Source organism: Saccostrea cucullata, unplaced genomic scaffold (assembly GCF_032062105.1).
Source record: "Saccostrea cucullata isolate Sc308-1 unplaced genomic scaffold, CSIRO_AGI_Scuc_v1 ctg156, whole genome shotgun sequence".
NCBI lineage: Eukaryota > Metazoa > Mollusca > Bivalvia > Ostreida > Ostreidae > Saccostrea > Saccostrea cuccullata.
In genome coordinates this window covers 292,486-315,624 of record NW_026930700.1, presented here as the reverse complement: position 1 = coordinate 315,624, position 23,139 = coordinate 292,486, and the positions used below count along the sequence as shown (strand labels likewise).

Sequence of the window (23,139 nt, the reverse complement as noted above, 5' to 3'; positions counted from 1 at the left end):
CTGGTTTGTAGAAATAAATAGAGTAAAATTCCAGACGTCCTATATCGATAACGTGTATTTTGACTGCAAATATAGATTTTTTATTTTCTTTTTCCGCAAAAAACAGCTGTCAGCTGGGTTCTGTATGAAAATGGTAGTTTACCTTTGCATCGAAAAGTGTCCGGTGCATGGTTAATTTGTGTCCGATGTACGGTGAAAATAGCATACTAGTAAAAACCAGCTCTAATAAGAATTAAACAAACATTGAAGTGAAATTTAATTATAATTTATGTAAAATTACCAATCCCTGACAAAATTCACCAAAGTCCGACTCGTTCCGCGGAAGTCGAATTTAAAAGAACGATAACTCTAAAAATTGCAAAATCATAAATTTCGGGTTATTCCCCTTTGATGATGTAAAATATGACGTAACTTCAAGGCCATTTGCGGGGTATTTTTATCACAACATGATAAACACAATCGGTTAAAAAATTTAAATCTTGGTCTTTATGACAGAAACAAATAAATACACAGAACTCATAAGTTGAAAGAGCGTTTATTGCCTAAAGTTGTCCGAAGCAAGGTATGTGTCCGATGCATGGTGAACTCACCCTAAATGACTTTAGAATAACTTGTCAGTGCTAAATCCTTTATGACGTCATAATCACTTTCAACTTTCTTTTTCCCGTACTTTACGGCTCTAATAGAATTATGAAGAAAATAAAGTATTTTCATGGAATTCAAATTGAAATCACATGAAAAGTAGTCCGGATACCTATCTTAAATTTAACATTATTTTAAAGTAGAGACTAAGAACATACAAATAACCGTTTTCTGAAAAACTGTAGGCAATCTGGATACATTTTCTTTGTCTGATATGGAAAAATCTCCCATTTTCAATACTGGTTTTCTTAATTTTTCATTGAAAATGCTAGTTTAAAATATGGTTTTTCTTCTTGTTTTTCTACAAATTATGCCCCGAAACAACTATTTTGACCAATCTAATGTTATAAAACATCATTAAAGGAATAAATTTCTTAAATGTGAAAAATCTGTAGGCACCTTCCATTTACTAGATCTTGACCTTAAAGTTTTGCAGACAAACAGACAGACGGACAGGACAAAGCTATATACCATCGAATCTTTGATTACGGAGGTATGAAAATATCCACAAGAAGTGTTTCCTAGCATTAGAGTTAATATTTTGGTATAAAAGTATCTCAAAACAATTACGAGCGCAAGTTTCCGGAAAAAATAGAATTTGGAAAAATTTCAGAAGAGTTGGTTTTCAATTTTGGTTTGAATTCACAAGATATTACTGTACATAATAAGCACGTAGCAACAGAGGGGGGGGGGCTGCCCCCGCCCCACTTTTTTATAGGAAATATTTTGTAATTTGTTTACTTTTATTATAGGAAATGTTAATTGTAAGGTTGGTTGCCCCCCCCCACTGTATACCCCCCCCCCCAGAAATAGGATTTTAGACTTCGGGCAATTACCTTTTTTAAGTGAAAAAAATTTTTTCTCTGGCTGCCCCCCCCCTTTCAAAAACGATGCTAACGTGGCTGCATAAATAAGCAAATTCATAGAATTGTCGTCCGCCAATTTCGGTGTCTAATTCTTAGTGGATGGACTGCCATTATTTACGTGAAAATACATGTTTTAAAAAAGTGTAAAATTATATTATAAATATATAATTTAATTTTGCTTGTATTCTTGCCTCTCATTGGTTGATTTTCAAAAAGGAACGCATAACATTTTGTATAATCTGGTTTGGTATGGGGACACACCCCCTTGACAACCAGCATAATCATCTGTATCCATCAATCCCCTCATTTCCAGTCCTTGGGATTCATGGAAAATTCCAGATTTAATGAATGTACCTTTAATTTCAAACAGTTGCTCGATCTTACCTCATGTGAACAAGCATCATGGCTGCTAGATCTATGTATCAGTTTTTACCTCCCCTCGCTTCCCATCACTTCCGTTACTACGGTTGTATTATTGCGCGGTAAATTTGAACTCATAAAAACAACACAATTTTACATCCCCAGTTGTTTAACTATTTTAAAATTAAATTATAAGGAATGACTCTAATTCTTGGCCAAATTATCGAGTATAATATGGTTTGGGTCAGTTTACGCTTTTTCATAATCCGCTTCGCGGATTATAAAGCGTAAACTGACCCAAACCATATTATACTCGATAATTTGGCCAAGAATTAGAGTCATTCCTTAAATATAGTAATATAGTTTTCTTTAATTACTATGGATTCTAGATGAAATAATGATTAATGAAATGATTTTTACAGGATCAATTTAGACATATAGGGCAAACTGACCATGGTTCGGACAGACAGAAAAATTGACCTAGGTTCGGACAACTTTACCGTTATTTTTTTCGGTTAAATAAATCTGTTTTCAGCACAATACGGAAATATATCAATCTCAGCGATCGGATTTTTTATTTAGTCAAGACCACGTGTTTATCACGTGACTCGATAGTTGGTGGTGGCGCTACGATTTTAGGGCATGTGTAGTTTGTTTTACGTCAGTAGTTTAAGGGAAAAGTAAACAAACACTTGCAAGTAAAATCAAATGAATGAGGCTCTACTTTATTAAACCAGTATGAATTATTTCTATTGCGTTTCTAAGTGATTAATCCTTCCTATTAGGAAAAAATTTTTTCAGTTATTTTCTATATTTGTTGTGAAATCTTCCTCGAAAACTGAAAATTAAATGTACCTAGGTTCGTACACCAGATGACCATGATTCGTACATTGCTCAAACCAAAGTTCAAGCTCCTTATAATCAAATCGCCTTACTATTGTTTTTTTTTAAATCATGCTTCATGTATAGCTATAAAAAACATATATATATTTTAAATGTACATTTATGTACAAGTATTTTCAATCGATCAAAATGAGGATGGGCTCCTCAAACATATATGATATTATTATATGCATGTATGCATTTTCAATTTTTTGATATAATAAAATTAATTATTCCAACTGATTGAGTAAATGATGTTTGATAAATTGAAAATTAAACCAATTCATTAATCATAAAAGCTATATTATTTCTAAATTTCTAGCATTTAAATCACATCCCTATATAGCACCAAGAATTTTTGATTGGTTTAGAAATGAACAAGTGCCAGTTACATCTTTAATTAATACGTACATAGACTTCTTAATTGTAGGTTTCTTTTACAATGAAATAATAATCCCTCGTTTAGAACAAAAATGGAAAACGTCATAATTAAGGGTGTATATGGTCTCTGTATATATGCACTACATGTATTTGGGTGCTAGATGACCAGTGTATTATTTGTTCAAAACATGAGCGCAATAATCAAAGACATGCATTGATGCTATTGCAGTTTATGAAGATCGTGCACTGACGTGCAGAAAAGATTTTATCTTCGCCGTGCGCATTCGTCATTTCTTTATTTAGAATTAAAATTAACTGAGGGTCAAGCCAACCTGCAAAAGGCGGAAGAAAGTTGAAGAAAACACCCCGAGCAAAAATAAATTGCATTTCAATTCGAACAACTTGTCGACAGCCCAAAGTATAATTTAAAACTCATTGCTTGTAATTTAAAAATAAAAAACATAAAAAAGATATTTTTCATTTCTTTTATTATGGAAACAAAAAAAAAAAACCAAAAGGGATAAAGGTTATCCTGACAATAATCAGCGGCATATCATTAAACAAAATCTTTGGACCTCAGGTGTATATTCGAGGACAGGGGGATAACACTTTGTAACACACGCTACCTTGTTACTGGAAATGGTGTAAATCTATACCTATACGAATCCCTCGTAGTACCAATTAGCAAGAGACGATACCAAGCCCAAACTTTCCCTTGAAGACGAAAAGATTGAAGCTAACTGAGTACAGAACAAGAACTTGCAAACAAAGGAATCATATCTTCTAAAGCAGAACCATATTTGCTTTGGAATATGCGGTGGTATCTGAAACAAATGGTGATTTCGAGTGAAACATGGCCATCCAAATATGCATAGAGAGCAAAAAACTAGCGAAATCAATAAAATTTAAATACAGTTAATTTTTTTTTAATACCACAATTTCAGTCTCGTTTTTTGGAGGAAAACTTCGACATATTTGAGGTTACGATCGAAGAAAATGGGAGGGGTGATCAAGCAATAGAAATGGTTTCTTTAATATTATTTTTTCAGTGAGTTTTCTTTGCAAATTACAGACGAACTCAAACGATTTTCAGTTGCTTGAAGCTCTCTCAGGACGTTAAGTTATCAGATATCAGAGTTGATACCGCTGACTACGGCGATGATTTCCTACTGAAATTGAAACTACGACATGAGCCCAAATATGACGAAACTTTTGTCAGCATACGTCATTTACGACAAACTAAAGCACAAAAAGAGGAAAGAGAGAAAAAGGAAAAGAGTTCTAGTTTAAAATAATACTAAAAAACAACAGATTTTTACTAGGAATGGGAGAGATATGATTAAAATCTTATTGGAGGTTTCTTATTATGTCATGTGACTCTATATGTAGTATTTGAAAGAAATCAGACATGCACGTGCTATTGATTTTGAAGGGTTTGGGAGAGAAATCAGGAAAAAATAAACAACTTATCTGATAAAACTTTGAAAAAAAAATCAAGCAAACGAACGACCCCAAAGAAAATGGTCCAAACTCGAAAGGGGGTCAAACTTTCTTTCACTTTGAAATTTTAGCAAACGCCGGAATGTATTACCAAAACACTGCGATGTAACAATGCTACAACAAAAGAAGGGGACATACTTTCGATGAACATCTATAATGTTAAATTTCAATAGTAAAATGTTATGTTTTAGAGAGGGTGGATGGGGGCTACTACGAGCCTGTAAATATTGCATATCTGTTATTTAAAAAAAAAAAAACATCATTTGTTTACTGTATATTATCATGTCCGAACCTTGGTCAGATACGTTCGAACCATGGTAAAAATCGCTTGATGAATTTAACTTCTAGTTGGAACAGAGGTATTTAGTGTTTTGGTGATATATTTACAATCCATAAAACCCGAAAGGTTCCAAAACACTTTCCAGTTGATAGTAAAAGTCTAGACCACTGTCATTCGGAGTAACAGCTTATTGCTTGTAAGCAAAACAAGAACCGTCCAAACCATGGTCAGTTTGCCCTACAATTTTTTGTAAAAATCTTATTACATACCAAAACTTATTTTCAAACAATGTAAATTTTTAGCATGCAAATGACTCTAAACGATAAAGGATATTGTTGACCTTAGGGCATTGAAAGTTGAGAGAAAATTGGCCTAAAAAGCATGCGATATACAAGTACATGTATCTACGGGTTTTCCTTGTGGGAGAAAGATCACGACCAAAGAGCCATGTGCTGATTTTTCTTCCGTGTTTTTACAGTCAGTTACCTCCCTTGTACATTATTCCCACGAATTCCAGTTATCAATTAAATATGGTTTTAGTCATCCGTTTCAAAAGCACAACTTTTGGTGAAGGTTAAACATCGCCCAACGGTTGTAATTTTTAAAATCACACGAAAGGAAAACCCAGGTTTTTAATCTGATGTTATTTAAACTAGCATCACTTAAATTCGTCAAGCATAAACCATCCTGGATCTCGTACTACAATGTAAGTATATCATTGCTTGTCAGCTATTGCATAATTGTCCGATTGTTTTTTTTTCTGAAATGCAGTTATGAAAATTCTGTAGGCTCAAGCACAAGGTAAAAGCGTACGTTAAAATCAGTCTATCAAACGCCATGATAAGGTGATAAATTGCTCTCGAGAGAAAAAAAATAACATTAAATCTAATTGTAGTCATTTTTTTAGTATAATTATGTGTAAACTAATGTAGAATACAACCGTCTGCCTTTATAAACCATACAATTTTAAACTCCATTTTAATTTATACTTAACATAATGCAGTGCTTTGCAATATTACAATTTCTATGTTTGAAATAAATGAGTAAAACGTTTTCCCGAGTTAAGCGAGAAAAGATAAATTGTTTCTTTAGAAAGCCAGAATACAGAATCAGTGTGATGCATTGGTCTCTTGATTAATGGCCTATATCTGTCTGTCTGAAGGGATTTCTTTCCCTGGGGGCTGGTTGAACATGTATGTGATACTAGTGTCTTTCACTAATGAACAATTTTCAATTGCCAATGAGTACATGACTAATTAAAATTTTAATTGAAAAATTCAAATTTTTGTAGAGGACACTAGTATAGTCTTCCAAATCCAAATTGGTTATAATGTATTTTAATTTTAAAATAAAGTAACGACAAATAAAATCTGATGCCCGGGTATTACAACGATTATAAAAATTAATTTAGTTTTTTTTTTTTTTACCAGCTAGATTGATACGTATCACGATATTTGAGTTACAATATAATATGCATCACTATTATTTTTTAAATGGTCGTAAAACTTACATGTATTTTGATAGTAAAACGAACAAAACAATTTTTCACAATTAATTATCTGTGGTAAAAGAAAATTATTTCACAGAATTAAGCTAGTGTTGTGATTTTTTAAAAATATGTACTGAGTATTTCATATTAATATTTAGCATATTTATCTAATATATTAAACCCAAACTACCGGTATTAAGAATACAAAGAAAAAGAAGTAGGATTTTTTTATTGTTAATTGCAATATTTAGATATGTCTATGTCACGATTGTGACAATGATGCAGATTGTTTTATATAGGATTCGTGTTACCCTGTGTGTACCACAGGTACTTGTGGACAGGAACCCCCCCCCCCCCCGATATTCAACCCCGGGGCTTATTGGACATTTTTTTCACAAATTATATTTATTACACTTATTCATCATGTGTACAATATGAAAAAATCGTCAAAACCCCAAAATAATCGCTCCACAAAAAAATACCCCACTATACATTATAAGAGAGAAAGGTATGCAACTCCCGTTTGTTTACGTTGTACCCCCACTGGTCTTTCTGGGTTTAAAACATGCATTTATTTTATTTCAACCTGAAATGTCGATTCACACCGTCTCTACATATATTTCTGTCATAGTCCATGCTATCGGATTGACTCTGCGTCTCGTAAAAATCCCACAATATCTCCTTAGACAGCATTACAGTCAGAACGTTGAAACTTCCCTTAGTAAAAGCAACGGAAGTGCATAGAGAATGTTTCACTTATTAGGATAACGTCCGAGAGAGTTTTGGTCTGACGTAATAATCCCTCTCGGGTGTTATCATACATTCTCTATGCACTTCCGTTGCTTTTACTAAGGGAAGTTTCAACGTTGTGACTGTAATGCTGTCTAAGGAGATACTGTGGGATTTTTACGAGACGCAGAGTCAATCCGATAGCATGGACTATGACAGAAATATATGTAGAGACGGTGTGAATCGACATTTCAGGTTGAAATAAAATAAATGCATGTTTTAAACCCAGAAAGACCAGTGGGGGTACAACGTAAACAAACGGGAGTTGCATACCTTTCTCTCTTATAATGTATAGTGGGGTATTTTTTTTGTGGAGCGATTATTTTGGGGTTTTGACGATTTTTTCATATTGTACACATGATGAATAAGTGTAATAAATATAATTTGTGAAAAAAATGTCCAATAAGCCCCGGGGTTGAATATCGGGGGGGGGGGGGTCCTGTCCACAAGTACCTGTGGTGTGTACATTGTACTTTCCCTCATTTGTAGATCACATAAACGGTTATATGTCATATTGTGTCTCACTGTACTTACGTATCTAGAAGAACATGATCTTATGATTATATTTTATTATCCTGGATGAATATCAATATTGTAATACGCTAGATTTGTTCATAGACCTAAAACGAAGGGACTGCCGACTTATGACGTCACAATCACTATCTTCTTGCGCTTGCAGCGCCCTCACCGGGATGTATAGAAACAGACTTCCTGTAATGAAATCACTGTTGTCGCATCATAATTTTTTGCATTCTTTAAGGAAATAACAACAAATTAGAAAAATCAATCACTTATCTAAGCTTTCCATGACGAAATGATCTCGACTGACTACTTCGGAACTTATAACTTTACGCTGTGGAGTCGATGGAAACGTTTTAATTGCAGACATCAGCTGACTACGACGTGACATCTCTTGAATGCTGTCGATTATATTTTACGGTAGTACATAATTTATATTCTTATTTTATTTACAAAATAAGGAAACAATTTTTCTACCAATATTTCTAAAACAACGACCAATTTCATATCTATGCTGAATTGATGTAAACTGATAAAATAATAAATACATCGTGAAGTGCCCTTCAACAATTTAATAAATTGAGATGTTCCCGTTGGCCGTTAATGATCTACATAATTATGTATTTTTAAAAAAATTAGTTATAACTCTTAAAAGATTTATTTAATCGTGTTAATTCAGGATTACAGCATTGTCAGTGATCGAAAGATTTTCTAAGAGGTATTTTTTTTATTTTTTCCCACAGGATTTGTACATAGCCTGTCCACTTAAGGCACTTTTCCTGTCCACTTTTCAACCAAACTCTATGGAAAATGTTTGAGAACATGTACCATGCCATGTACCATCTCACTCTGGTATAATAAGTCAAATGTGAAAGAATAATGGTTGGTTACAAACCTGCACAGGATTAAATCAACAAAAGTGCCAAGTGGTGTGTCCCATGTATGCACGGATGAGTTGCACATAACTGGATTTCAATGATTTAATTATCATGTTTGGAACTCCAATTTTTTCAGCTATACTGTGTATATCCAGATTGTGATTATTATTAACTTTTGTATATCATAACTCAAAGACAAACTGCATCAATATAAATATTAAATACACTGTAATTTAATATGACTGTAATGAAATATTATTAAAATCATTGTTATATTTTAGACTTTTCCACTTTTTTTATTTATTAAAAAGGTTATTCAACTTAAAGCAGTGAAAAGCACTGATAATTAACATTAATTATGCATGGTTCAAAATTTTATATGAGAGTTACTTCTTGAAATTTTTGAAGGTGATTTTACAGTTTAAAAAGGTCAGCCATTTCTATAGTGAGTTTGTTAAGTGAGCACTGCTTTAGATGTACATGTATGGCATATTTAATGTCTTTTAAAAATAATTATTTTCAATGTAATCAATCACAACTGCAAAGTACAAAATAATAATCACTGAGCATCATGTTCAATCTTATCAGCAGCCTTGAAGAACAAACACTAGTTAGGAAATATTTTATATACATGTATACAAGTTCTACTGCCACTATGATTAAATTGTTTGATCTTTAACCCACTGTCTAAATAGAAGTTTTAATAACTTATTAACTTACTGTAGCTCAAAACACACAGGCACTTGTAAATCTTATTTTTCTTGTTTTGTTGTCTTTTTATGAAATTATACTCCCTATACCTTGTTATGTAGTCAAGGAAAATGTTCTTTTTTTATTAAAAGAATCATATTTAAATGGGATCAACTTTTCTCTTTTTTTTTCAACGATGCATATCAAGTTTGTGCGCATAAATATTGAATTACCTTTTAGCCCTATGCTAAATTTCAAACCCATAAAAATTTTGACAAGCACAAAAAGAGGGGGGTTGTTGTTAGGATCGAACTTCTTTCAGTACCAAATTTTATCAAAACACTACCACTTTGGCGCTTATCCATTTGTTGGCTTAAACTATATATAACGTGCCTGTCGAAATCGGGGAGGGGGGGGGGGGGCTAAACCCTCGCCCCAATGATCAATTGATGCCTACATCATATCTTTGCGAAAAAAATGAAATGGGGGGGGGGGGGGCTATAGGCTTGTCAAAGAATACTCGTATTGATTATAATTGTCTACCTCCTTACTCGTGTTACCGTAGTCATGATAGGGTGCCACATGAGGGGTCTGTTGCGAACCATCAGCGTTGTCAAATACTGCTATTAATCATAAGATCTTTGCTCTAAAAAATCCACGTATTAATAGGCCTATCTGTTTCTCCTATATGAACTTTTTTTCATCGAGCAGCATCTTGAGCAACTTCGCATGCATTTTAACAGCTTCTCTGTGATCATGGTACGTGGTGATCATCTGTCATGTTAAATACTCAAATTGTATAGCTTTTTTACACATTAAAAACAAGATAAATACCTCAAAAGCTGCTCAAGGAACTCTTTAGTGTATTTGTAAAGAGAATTGGTACATTCGGCAAAAGTTTAATTCATTCAATGCTATAATATCTCGACAATGTAGATGTAAATCACGTTATCTTTGTAATGCCGGATGTTTTCTATACATCCCGGTGAGGGCACTGCAATCGGAGGAAGATTGTATAGTGATATCTATTGTGACGTCATAGGAGTCGGCAGTCCCTTCGTTTTAGGTCTATGATTTGTTGTAAATATCGTTTCTAACTCTGTAACTTTATTTATGGATACCGCCATCATGATGGTTATTTTGTGGAATATCACGCCCGATTTTAATTGTAATTTTCTGTATTCTAAGCATTTTTATCGAAATCTAACACTTAGGGAATATGGTCATATTGTATAAATGTTTTACATTATGATTGTCATATTTTTATGTTGATTATTTATTGTTATTGTTAAACATTATTTGATAATGATTATTGCCGGTGGCTGCCGGTGACTGCCGGTGGTACCGGAGATCTGCCGGTCGTCCCTAGGGAAGCGCGTGGGTTTCCGGGGGGACTCTCCAGTGCTATATAAGCAGAGGATAAGAACTGCCGGTGGGACTCGGCATTTAGATTTTGAGGTTAGCGGTTGTTTATTTGATTCTTAGCATTTTTCATTAGGAATTTAGTAATTTTTTTAATTAATTCATCAATTTTTCTTATAGTGAATACGGGTTAATCTCGTTTCACTATTAATTACAAGTATTCATTGTAGGACGTTTATATTGGGTTAATCTCGATATTAAACGATTAAATAATTTTGTTACGGTTTGACTGAAAGTGAGTCTTGAAGTCTTTCCGTGTAAATAATTGTTTATCTTTGATAGATTTTAGGAATTCAATCAATTTAAAGTGATAATCTAGTTACGTTTATTGGAATATTCAAGCAGGAATTAAGGCTAGGATTTGATATAGAAATTATAGAGATAAATTTCTTGCTTTAAATAGCTTTTATTGATTGCGTAGATTCGTTCAGAAATACTTTCAATTGGTTATTCTAAGGTATTTCTATAGTATCTATTATTCACTATTCGGGTCATTCTCGTTTAGTGTGCCCCCCCCTTTTTATCGTATTAACGTAATACGAAGGTTGTGTTAGTGTAGTAATTCATTGTGAATTTGGGTGATTCCCGACTTACAGTGAATTTTATTGTAATTGAATATTAATTAATACATATTGTGACTTTTATTTATTGAATAAATTTGTAAACTTTAAATAAGGCTTATCATTTAACTTCCCCGTAGTTATTTACGAGTCCAAACACAGGTTATTCTTGTGTTATTATAGGAGATCTTTATTTGCGGGTTATTCTCGGAAATAATCACAGTACTACATGGGTTATTCCCGTGAAGGCTTCTAAGGAGTATCTGTGCGTGAGATCCAAGCAGCTCAGGTCCGTTACATTTGGTGGCAGCGGTGGGATCTGCCAAGTACATCGGTGGATCCAGAGATACGTAACCCAGAACCAGTGTTGAGAAAATCCATGCATAGGTACTATACCAGATCCAAGACTAGGATGGAGCCATCCGTTAATCCCGGACATACCAGAGGACAATCCACAGATGAGGAACTCCTCATAGATTTATCGCCGTCAGCGTTAAACAGATCACTCCGAGGAGAACAGAGCATGTCCAACAATGACAACTCTACAGAGGATGAAGATGACTCAGATACTCAAGCTAGAATATCAACGCCTATTAGAAAAATAAGAAGATCCAAAAGGACTGTGCATCGACAAAGGGAGATAATCCCTACAGACACGGAACTGTCAGAACCAGTCACACAGTCAACACAGAATAATTCTGTCTCAGACCCTATGAAGATAATGATGGAACAGATGACCCAGACAATGAAAGCCATGCAGAATATGATGGAAGCAACTACTCAAACTCTCAGACAAGTAAGCAACCAGACAGTGAAAGTCATGCAGGATATGATGGAAGCGACTACCCGAAATGTCGGACAAGTGAACAGCCAGACGCATACTACAAACTGCAAGCCGCAGCCTAAAGTATCGAGAATCAACTCAAACAATAACAAGTCAGAGACAGAAACCAAGGAAAGCAATCATGAGGAATCAAATGAAGATTCAGAACAGTCTGAAAATGAGCAATCTGTCAACTCAATTGCCACAAGGGATTTGTTCGAGTCAAAGAAGTCAGATAACCACAAGTTTGACAGTAAGCTTCCACCTTACACAGGTTCCGAGAAATGGAGAGTTTGGCTGAATCGCTTCGAGTCTGTAGCCGAGTTGGCCGAGTGGACTGCTAAAGAGAAGTTACAACAGATATTACCAAGAATACAGGGAATTGCAGCTGATTTTGTTTTTGGTCAGCTGAAGAAGGAGACTATAGGGAACTATAAGACCCTAGTCGCAGAAATAGAATCCAGATTTGGAACACTAGAAAATAAGAGAGTCTACAAAACTCAATTCAACAACAAAAGACAAGGAAAAGATGAAAGTCTTGAAGAGTATGCTGCTGACATTAAGCGTCTTTATGACTGGGCTCACCCGAGTAGAGATGCCAGCACCAGACAGGAAGACTTAATTTCAAAATTTTTGCAAGGATTATGGGATTCTAGGGCAAGGCAGTACATTGAATTACACAAAGAACCATCAACAATTGAAGAGGCAGTACAGCAGGTAGCTGCTTATATGTCAGTCACCTCCAATATGACCACAAATGAAGAGAGACACCCTATTAGACAGGCTAAGATTTATGGAAAGGGAGACAGTCGCAATGCTGAGAAGGGAAATGCAAATTCTGTGAAGATGACAAAAGGGAATTGCTTTATTTGCAGCATGCCCGGACATTATGCCCGAGAGTGTCCGCATAGGAATTTTCACACGACAGAGAAATCACAGTACTACATGGGTTATTCCCGTGTAGGCTTCTAAGGAGTATCTGTGCGTGAGATCCAAACAGCTCAGGTCCGTTACATTTGGTGAAAAATGTCACGATTGTGACAATGATGCAGATTGTTTTATATAGGATTCGTGTTACCCTGTGTGTACATTGTACTTTCCCTCATTTGTAGATCACATAAACGGTTATATGTCATATTGTGTCTCACTGTACTTACGTATCTAGAAGAACATGATCTTATGATTATATTTTATTATCCTGGATGAATATCAATATTGTAATACGCTAGATTTGTTGTAAATATCGTTTCTAACTCTGTAACTTTATTTATGGATACCGCCATCATGATGGTTATTTTGTGGAATATCACGCCCGATTTTAATTGTAATTTTCTGTATTCTAAGCATTTTTATCGAAATCTAACACTTAGGGAATATGGTCATATTGTATAAATGTTTTACATTATGATTGTCATATTTTTATGTTGATTATTTATTGTTATTGTTAAACATTATTTGATAATGATTATTGCCGGTGGCTGCCGGTGACTGCCGGTGGTACCGGAGAAGCGCGTGGGTTTCCGGGGGGACTCTCCAGTGCTATATAAGCAGAGGATAAGAACTGCCGGTGGGACTCGGCATTTAGATTTTGAGGTTAGCGGTTGTTTATTTGATTCTTAGCATTTTTCATTAGGAATTTAGTAATTTTTTTAATTAATTCATCAATTTTTCTTATAGTGAATACGGGTTAATCTCGTTTCACTATTAATTACAAGTATTTATTGTAGGACGTTTATATTGGGTTAATCTCGATATTAAACGATTAAATAATTTTGTTACGGTTTGACTGAAAGTGAGTCTTGAAGTCTTTCCGTGTAAATAATTGTTTATCTTTGATAGATTTTAGGAATTCAATCAATTTAAAGTGATAATCTAGTTACGTTTATTGGAATATTCAAGCAGGAATTAAGGCTAGGATTTGATATAGAAATTATAGAGATAAATTTCTTGCTTTAAATAGCTTTTATTGATTGCGTAGATTCGTTCAGAAATACTTTCAATTGGTTATTCTAAGGTATTTCTATAGTATCTATTATTCACTATTCGGGTCATTCTCGTTTAGTGTGCCCCCCCCCCCCCCCTTTTTATCGTATTAACGTAATACGAAGGTTGTGTTAGTGTAGTAATTCATTGTGAATTTGGGTGATTCCCGACTTACAGTGAATTTTATTGTAATTGAATATTAATTAATACATATTGTGACTTTTATTTATTGAATAAATTTGTAAACTTTAAATAAGGCTTATCATTTAACTTCCCCGTAGTTATTTACGAGTCCAAACACAGGTTATTCTTGTGTTATTATAGGAGATCTTTATTTGCGGGTTATTCTCGGAAATAATCACAGTACTACATGGGTTATTCCCGTGAAGGCTTCTAAGGAGTATCTGTGCGTGAGATCCAAGCAGCTCAGGTCCGTTACATCTACACACGTATCGATCTTAACTTAGAATCGATATTATCGATATACAAGTCCTTGCTATGGCTAACCAGTCTTTCCTGCATCAACTAGTACACGTTCAGCTAACCTTCTCATCACAGTTGTATGTTGATTAACCTTTGAACCAGTAGAACAATTGCTATTAAGAGCATGGTCCTGTCTCTCTGAAAGTAGGTCCTTCATAAGTTAACGTTAGGGCTAAAAAAAAAAAATCCAGTTTTCAATGGTACTTGTTGGTACTTTACTATCCGCCCAAATCTTTCCACCATGGTTTTTTAATTCTGAAATTTGGAGAAAAATTTAATCAGTATAATAATACATAATTGATGATATTATAGAAGATCTTGAGAAAAATGGGAAACGTTAATTGTCATAGAAGACAGGAGGCGGCTTCCATTGGTATAGAAAAATCATTGAGGAATCAGGAGGAAAACTGCCAGTCCACTGATCGTGATGGAGACAGGTGTGTATTACAGTAAAACACGGTTATAGCGAACAGGCGTATAACGAATTGACACTAACAGCGAAGTGATTTTCATTCCTCGTGACTTAAATATATATTGCATATAACGAATTATGCTTATAACAAAGCGAAATCGTTCATCCCTGACAGTTCGTTATAGGCGTGTTTTACAGTACAATTCATTAGCAGAACGATATAAAAATTTAAATGTATTTATTTATGATTTCATGTTTCGCTACCCGCAAAATACACTGGTAGTTAGGTCTGGTGCTTTTTTCTACATCATGAATATCTTTAAATGGAGCTCTTCTTCTAAAGGAGATCAAAATAGTTTGAAAATGGCCACAACCACCCAAGAGTGTTCCCTCTTTTCTACATGATAGTGGCATGTTTTTCCCGTGAAATGCCAAGATGGTCCTTCAAGTCTATGTGTGAAAATGCCTTTTTACACAATTAAAAATTTTAAAACTAAAAATATGAAATTTTTTCTTTGCCAAATGATAGTTTACAGCTTAAGATACGAGGGTTGAGCCAAAAGTAATGTCACAGTGTCCATATATTTTATATTTGGCGTCATATTATCAAATGTAATATATCAAAAGATGCACAAATTTAAATCTAATTAAACTTGATTTTTTCTTTCAATAATGTTTAACTGAATTTGTTTTATAGATGTTTAAATCATAGGACATAGGGGGTATCGCTGCGTCACAACCGAACGTCACAGATTTAAGTGTATTTTTTAGAATAAAAAAGACAAATAAAAAGCATTTTTTAAAAGCGTCTAATAAAAAAATATTTTAAAAGACAAAAATTTACATTATTTTCTAGTCTCATAATTGCTATTTTTTATCAAAAAACATCGTTTTTTTACTCCTGTGCATTGACAAAAGGAAATGTCGAAATAGACCCCCCCAAAAAAACCAAAACAAACTGTAATGCATTTTGCTTCAAAATTGAGACATTGCCAATAGAGAGAGTTACATTAATTCACCAGACTTGCAGAGAAAAGAATGTAAAAAAGACACTTGTTTAGATGGTTTCAGCGATTTTGGTCGGGTCATTGGTTATTGAATGTTCAACAGATGACAAGAAGACCGAAAGATGGGAGGGCGGACAGAAATGTTCGATGGTGTGTGACGTTGTCAAAAAGACAGACGGTTAGAGCGAATTGTGAAATTTGAAGTTGGTCTTATACTACTGTTCAAAGAATTTTAACAGACGAATTAATTACGGAAAAAATGTACGATACGTACCAAGTTTTCTTTAAGAAAGTGAAATTGGTGAATGTGTTCGTGGATCTCAATTTTTATTTTTATGAAACAAAGGAAAGCGTTTAATTGTATGACGGTGTGTATCCGTCATATGACGTTATTAAGGTGCGGCGACTACCATAACCACACATTGTATATAATCCGATATTTTGAAAAGCATAAATCATCTTGAAGTGAAATTTGCAGGTCTGATTTGAAATAAATGTAGCTTTCATCATAGATAACTTTACTGTTTTATATCGACGGGTAGCGATTTAATCGAAGTTGTGACATTACTTTTGGATCAACCCTCGTATCATATCTAAAAAGTTAAGGAATATCTGATGGATAATTTGAAGACCCCAACCTATTGCTATCCGTTTTCGTCCGTCGTCGTGCGTTGTGCGTCGTGCATTAACATTTGAACATTTTCAGTTTCTTCTCTACGACCACTGAACCAATTTCAACTAAATTTGGCATAAAGCATCTATGGATGAAGGGGAACAAGGATTGTGAATTTCATGGTCCCTGCCCCCTGGGGCCTGAGGGATGGGGCCAAAACCACTAAAAATATTGCAATCTTTAAAAATCTTCTTCTTTACTCCTGAACATCAAGCAGTCAAACTGTTTGCTTGATTGCAATCAGCATTGAGTCCTCTACCAAAATTGTGAAATTCATGGCCCTGGGGTCAGAGGTTCTAGTGTTAGGGCGGGGCTAAATAAGTATATAGTGAAATTGCATTATTTCTTTGAAAATCTTCTTCTCTGCTCCTGGGTATTAAATAAACTAACTAAGTGCATAGTTATGATGAGCAAGAGTGCATCTACCGAAATTCATGGCCCCAGGGTCAGGGGTTCTGGTGCTAGGGCGGAGCTCTATTGATTAATTTATAGTGAAAATACATGAATTCTTTGAAAATCTTCTTCTCTGCTCTTGGATGCTCTAGAGTGCATCTATCAAAATTGTAAATTTTATGGTCCCAGGGTCAGGGGTTCTGGTGTAAGGACAGGACTCTATTGATTATACAGTGAAAATGCATTTATTCTTTGAAAATCTTCTTCTCTGCTTCTGGGTATTAAATAAACTATAACTAAGTGCATAGTTATGATGAGCAAGAATGCCTATTCCAAAATTGTGAATTTTATGGCCCCAGGGTCAGGGGTTCTGGTGTTAGTGCGGAGCTCTATTGATTATATAGTGAAAATGCATTAATTCTATGAAAATTTTCTTCTCTGCTCCTGGGTATTAAGCAGATAAACTACCTATATAGTTATGATGAGCAAGAGCCGTAATCTTCAATAATTGTGAATCTCAAGGCCCCAGGGTCAGGGGTGCCATAGAGGGGGGCTGTTCTTATATACTGAAAATGAATGAATTGTTTGAAATCTGCTCCTTGGTATTAATGAAATATTTTTGAAAAGCAAGGATGCCTTTTCAGAAATTGTGCAATGTGTGGATCTAGGCCTAAGGGTCAAGGGTTCATATGTGGTAGAGGCACTACTGATTATTACTGAATATTACTGATTAGTTGAAATGCATTTTTTGTTCCTCTACACTGCCTATGGGTATTAAGTAACCAAGCTAAACAACTGCTAAGTGTATAGTTATGATGATCAATGGTGCTTCTTTCAAAATTGTGAATGCCATAGCATCTGGCTTAAAACATGAATCAAATTTAATCACTGGAATGTTGTTGCATAACGCTCAGGTGACCTATAAGGCCCATGGGCCTCTTGTTTTACTAGGTGTCAGCCAGAACCTCCGTCGTTCACGTGTGAAGACATTGCGGAAATTAGTGAGCAGTTTAGTCTAGGTACTTTTGTTTTTATGGTAAGTATTTTTTAAAAGTCGTGTAAAGTACTTTAACATTAAGTAGTCTAGCAGGCCATACTTTTACAATGTAGATCTGCTTAAGAACATGACGTACTTGTATGTATTTGAAATGATAAACATAATTATGTTGTTGATACATGAACATTGCTATTTAGTCTAAATGATTTTTCAATTTGTTAAAATATCAAAACTTATTTGACCTTTTATAATTTTTAAAACGTAATTCATAAAAAGATTACAATGCCTTCATTTGAAGGTTTGAAGCAATTGATATATACAATTTTACATAAATATTCACAGGGGAAGAAATGTGACCCAAATGACCACTGCCGGGGTTTAATACCAGAAGGTAAAACTTTTGTATTATACACATTATACACATTTTTGTAGCGTACATCTAAACATCATCAGGGATTACTTTTTACATTCAAGAGTTGATTTTGTACTATACAATCTGCCAATATAGAGTAAATTACAAGTAGTTATAATTTGAAAAGGACAATTACCAACCACCCACCCCCATCCCCTCCTAAAAATTGTTAAGGCATGCAGAAGACACTTGTACGCCCCTGTCGAATTCTGATTTTTTTGGGGGGGGGGGGGATTTATGCCTGCTGTTTCATCCACTTTTTCAATTGGAATTTTTTCAATCAATCTGAATTTTAATATGACGAATTTGCAAAAGATCGGACATATGTTTTATGATAAAGTATATAAATATAGTAATCGTTTCCCTCTTTTAAGAAATTGGAGGGGAAGAAAAACTACAATTTTGACTTTTCATTTGGTACAGATGCAGATCTTTACACGAATTGCATGGTGCTGATTAAAAAGGAACGAACAAAGACCGTGGTATTTCAGCCCTCAAAAAGAAGGGATCTGTTCTTATACAATGACAATGGAGTGCTAACAGTCAAAAGAGTGAAGGACTTTAGGACGGATGAAAATTGTAAATATTTTTGAAGGTTATTTCACAGCTTTTTTTTTTATTTTTTGCTTTCAAGAAATTTTATTACATGCAATAAAGAACTTAATACATGTATCAATTAAAACAAAATATTAGCAATACACCGATTAATCCTTTTAGATAAAGTTATACGTATAACTACTGTAAATCACTTTTTATTCGCGAGAACTTAAATTACATGTGCTCAAAATTTAAATATAAAATTCCTTAAGAAAATATAAAGCAATAACCACACCTCGAAAATTTTGTCTCCCTAATCCTTCAATGACTATCTCGAAAATAGTTAAAATTTAGTGATCTACAGTATATATACATACAGAGAGAGAATACAAGATCACATTTTCTTTATATTTTTAAATTCTTTAACAGGTCATTTTGTACAAACGGGCACAATAAGCAAAGGTTCAAGTCCAACGAGAATATACACTTTCCAGTCCGCGGTGAACAATGCCATATATTTAGGGGTCAGCGACGGTGTGACCTTCGGATTAACTGTAAGTTTTAATAAATATTTGAATAGTTAATGAATGGTTCATGAGTAAATGAGACTTTTTGCTACCAAATGTTTGTTTGTTTGTAAATGTAAGTGACATTAAAACTTAATTGTCTGTCTGGTGTAAGGGTGTAATTATCCGTCTGTCTGTCTGTCAGTCTTTTACAAAATCTTTTACTTTGGTAATAACTTCTGATATAGAAAATAACAACCTTTTTATATCTAGTGCGCGTTACCTATGACAAGAGCTTTCAAAATATCAGTAAAGATTTTTTTACCATATGACCTTGGATTTTGACCTACCCTAAAAAAAGCACACCCTTTGAATAAAAAAAAAATATACCAGTATACACTGTACATGAAGTATTTTTGAGTGAGAAATTGCAAAGCTTTCTTATTCCTGTAGTACATTACCTGTGAAAAGACCATTCAAACTGAATATGGCGTAACGATTGAATAAAAGATTAATTGATTGATACTACATGTACATGTATATTGTTTAACGTCCCTCTCGAGAATTTTTCACTCATATGGAGACGCCACCACTTGCCGGTGGAGAGCTGCAATTTTGTCCTATACTCGGCACTTAGGGCCATTGAGCAGGAAGGGATTTTTTCATGCTAGCACCTCCTGCGACATGGGACCTCAGTTTATACGATCTCATCCGAAGGACCAGTCTCCATGCCCCACAGTGGGATTCGAACCAGCGACGTAAGGATCAACTCCTTACTTCGCGACTCTGGAGCAGACGCTCTAACCACTGCGCCACGCGGGCAACATTGAATGAAAGAAAATAGGGCAGAATTTTTAAAGGATTTTACTATGAATTTTGACTTCATGGCCTTCAGGTTTTACCTCCTTTCTTCTCTTTTGAATGGAACTTTTATATTTTACATGTACAATATACGTCGCCCGTGTGCCACACAGAGCGTTATTGCCGTCTTCCTTGGAAGACGGTATTGTATAGTTGAAGTTTTTTACAGTCTTAAGACTATGCACTTCCTCTCTTTTGTGATTGGTAGAAATTGCATGATGAAAAAATTTTCAATTATTTCATTGGTTGAAATGCTGTTCAAGGCAACGGAGATAACTTTCTGATGAACTAATTTTCGTACGACTTAACAATTTTGCCAGATTTCCAATCTTAAAAAAATGACAAAACGAACAGCAAAATCAGCAGTAATTAATTCTTAATAACATGGTATTTTTTATAGCAATAAATGAATGTCTCTTTAATTTAATTATAAATAAAATTGGATTATAGCTTGCAGGCTTTACAATTTGTTATTATTCTTTTCCCCTTTCTTGTTTGATTGATTGATTGATTGTATACTGTTTAAAGTCCCTCCCAGAATATTTCACTGATATGGAGACGTCACCATTGCCGGTGAAGGGCTGCAAATTTGGGCCTATGCTCGGCACTCAGGGCCATTGAGCAAGGGATCTTTATCACACCTGCTGTGACACGGGGCCTTTTATACGGTCTCATCCGAAGGACCGCCCCATTTAGTCGCCTTTTACGACAAGCAAGGGGGTACTGAGGACCTATTCTAACCCGAATCCTCACGGGATTTCTTGTTTGAAGAAGGGAATGGAATCAACCGAGGTTTGCCGAAAGCTCTCGGTCAGTCAAAGTTTACGGAGATGACCGAGCGAAAACCGTGGTAGGGCTAATGCCAGTAACAAGCTAATGTAGAAATACAAAATTGAAAAGAATTATACGGCCTGATAGGTGTAGATCAGTTTACTGTTTAAGATTGTTGCTAAAGACGGTAAGCTTTTTAGAAAAGCTCTACTTATTTGCTCTAGAGTTGAAACGTAAGAACAGTCGCAGGTTTTCAAGAATCTCACAAAGGGACATGTAGACCATATGAGACCTTATAAACCGGGGTCCCGTGACCAAGTAGCTTTTGGAAAGCCTGGCATGGAAAATAAGCTTCACTCATTAATGAACCTGAATGACGAGTATAAATCTAAATTTGCAGCCCTCCACCTGCAAGTGGCGGCGTCCCAATATGAGTGGAAAGAACTTTCTCGAAAATATTCAAACAAACATGAACATTGTCTCCATCTTCCAGATTGTATATTCTTTATATCTAAGACAGGAGAACTATTTATATGCTTTGAAGCAAGATTACACCATTGTCGTCCTTTATAATATTGATTTCGTATATAATACTATACATTCCTTTGTAGAAATCTTTCTTCTGAAAACAAAAATAATTCCTTATATCAGTCCAATTAAACATGATTGTTTAAATTACATACACATGTAGTATATTTTCACAGCAAAATTAATTCCTCGAACATGCAGGTCATATTGCTTTAAATCTTCTTGCTGAACAGGCAAGAAAAAACAGACAAGACACACTTGTATTACAACCAATGTCTCCAAAAGCAGGAAACCTCAGTTTTCTGAATTTGCTTGTAGGATATCAATAGCACGGCGGATACAGATTTTATGAAGCGTTTGTGTGTTAGAAAACCGTACGAGAGGTTTCTCAAGCCAAACAAAGGTAAAATTTATCATGTAAATTATCATTAAAATGTTATATGAAGTTATATAATATGTATACGTTTATAAAATTAGTTTGTATGTATGATGGATGTTGATGTTCTAAATAAAGTGTATGCATAAGCGTCGGAACGGGGGCACTTTTTTATTGCAAAGATAGAAGTAATATAGGCATTGACTATTGGGGCGTAGGATTAGCTCCTCCCCCCCCATTCCCCCAACTTTCAACAAGCACGTTGCAGTTTAGGTCGAAAAAGGGTAGGTGGTATTTGGAAAAAAAATGGTACTGAAAGAAATTCGATCCTAACCCCCCACCCCACCCCACCACCAATTGGCAAATCAGATTTTCATGTTTTGATAATGGACACATTTCACTTTTTTTTTTTTGTTTGTCAAGGTTTTTTGTGGATTTGAATTTTTACACTTAGCCCCCCCCCCCCTTTTTCAATTTTCTTTCAACGCCAATGGTTGCATCTGTAACGTAATCATTAGGAATGTGTGTTGGGATTTAGGAACTGAAAACATGTAAGTTTGTTCTTCGTTTTTCTTTCAGATACGGTGGTCCTGTATAACAGTGACTCGGAGTTCGTGGTGGAGGAGGACAAGGTAGTCACGGACCCGGACCCCCTGCATGGTTACTGCTACTACTACGAGGGCCAAGGATTTGTGCAAATTGTTATTAGAAACAATGTGGTCTTTGTAGATTCGCTTGATAACTACCCTTTTTGAGATAAATTATGAAGAGGATTAGTCTTGACGTCAGTTTTGGAGAATGAATGATAATGTGTCACAAGTAACGCAAAATTGTGTTCAGAATAGTAACAAACTCTTTTTTTCGCAAAACGGTTGGAAGTATGATTTTTTTCAAATACTTAGTATTCCTGTACGATTAACTTTTTAAATATCACCATCCTTTGAATGGAAATTATTGGGTGAGAATATTGCTGATCAAACTGTAACTGTCTTTGATCATGACGTTTCCTCAACTCCAATATTATATTATATTATATGTGCATTAAATGATTAAAAAATATTATATTCCCATTTCATTGTGAAATAAAATTGTAAATTTAGACTTTAAAAATGCAGACAT

At 34.7% G+C, this 23,139-nt stretch overlaps 1 protein-coding gene across 1 annotated transcript; it reads left to right on the top strand.

Annotated features, from left to right (window-relative positions):
- Positions 1 to 5,449: 5,449 nt before the first annotated feature.
- Positions 5,450 to 23,085, top strand: LOC134229673 (uncharacterized). Its single transcript, XM_062711442.1, has 8 exons — positions 5,450 to 5,617; positions 14,860 to 14,984; positions 17,984 to 18,068; positions 18,372 to 18,420; positions 18,865 to 19,020; positions 19,408 to 19,532; positions 21,963 to 22,047; positions 22,600 to 23,085. Exons 1-8 carry the CDS (start codon positions 5,552 to 5,554, stop codon positions 22,773 to 22,775), a joined length of 867 nt encoding a protein of 288 aa, XP_062567426.1. The 5' UTR covers positions 5,450 to 5,551; the 3' UTR covers positions 22,776 to 23,085.
- The last annotated feature ends 54 nt before the right edge of the window (positions 23,086 to 23,139 follow it).

Coding starts and splice junctions, on each gene's coding strand:
- LOC134229673 (XM_062711442.1), top strand. CDS start 5,552: ATGTTATTTAAACTAGCATCACTTAAATTCGTCAAGCATAAACCATCC. Junction 19,021..19,407: donor CTTTAGGACGGATGAAAATT/GTAAATATTTTT, acceptor ATTCTTTAACAG/GTCATTTTGTACAAACGGGC. Junction 19,533..21,962: donor GTGTGACCTTCGGATTAACT/GTAAGTTTTAAT, acceptor ATTTGCTTGTAG/GATATCAATAGCACGGCGGA.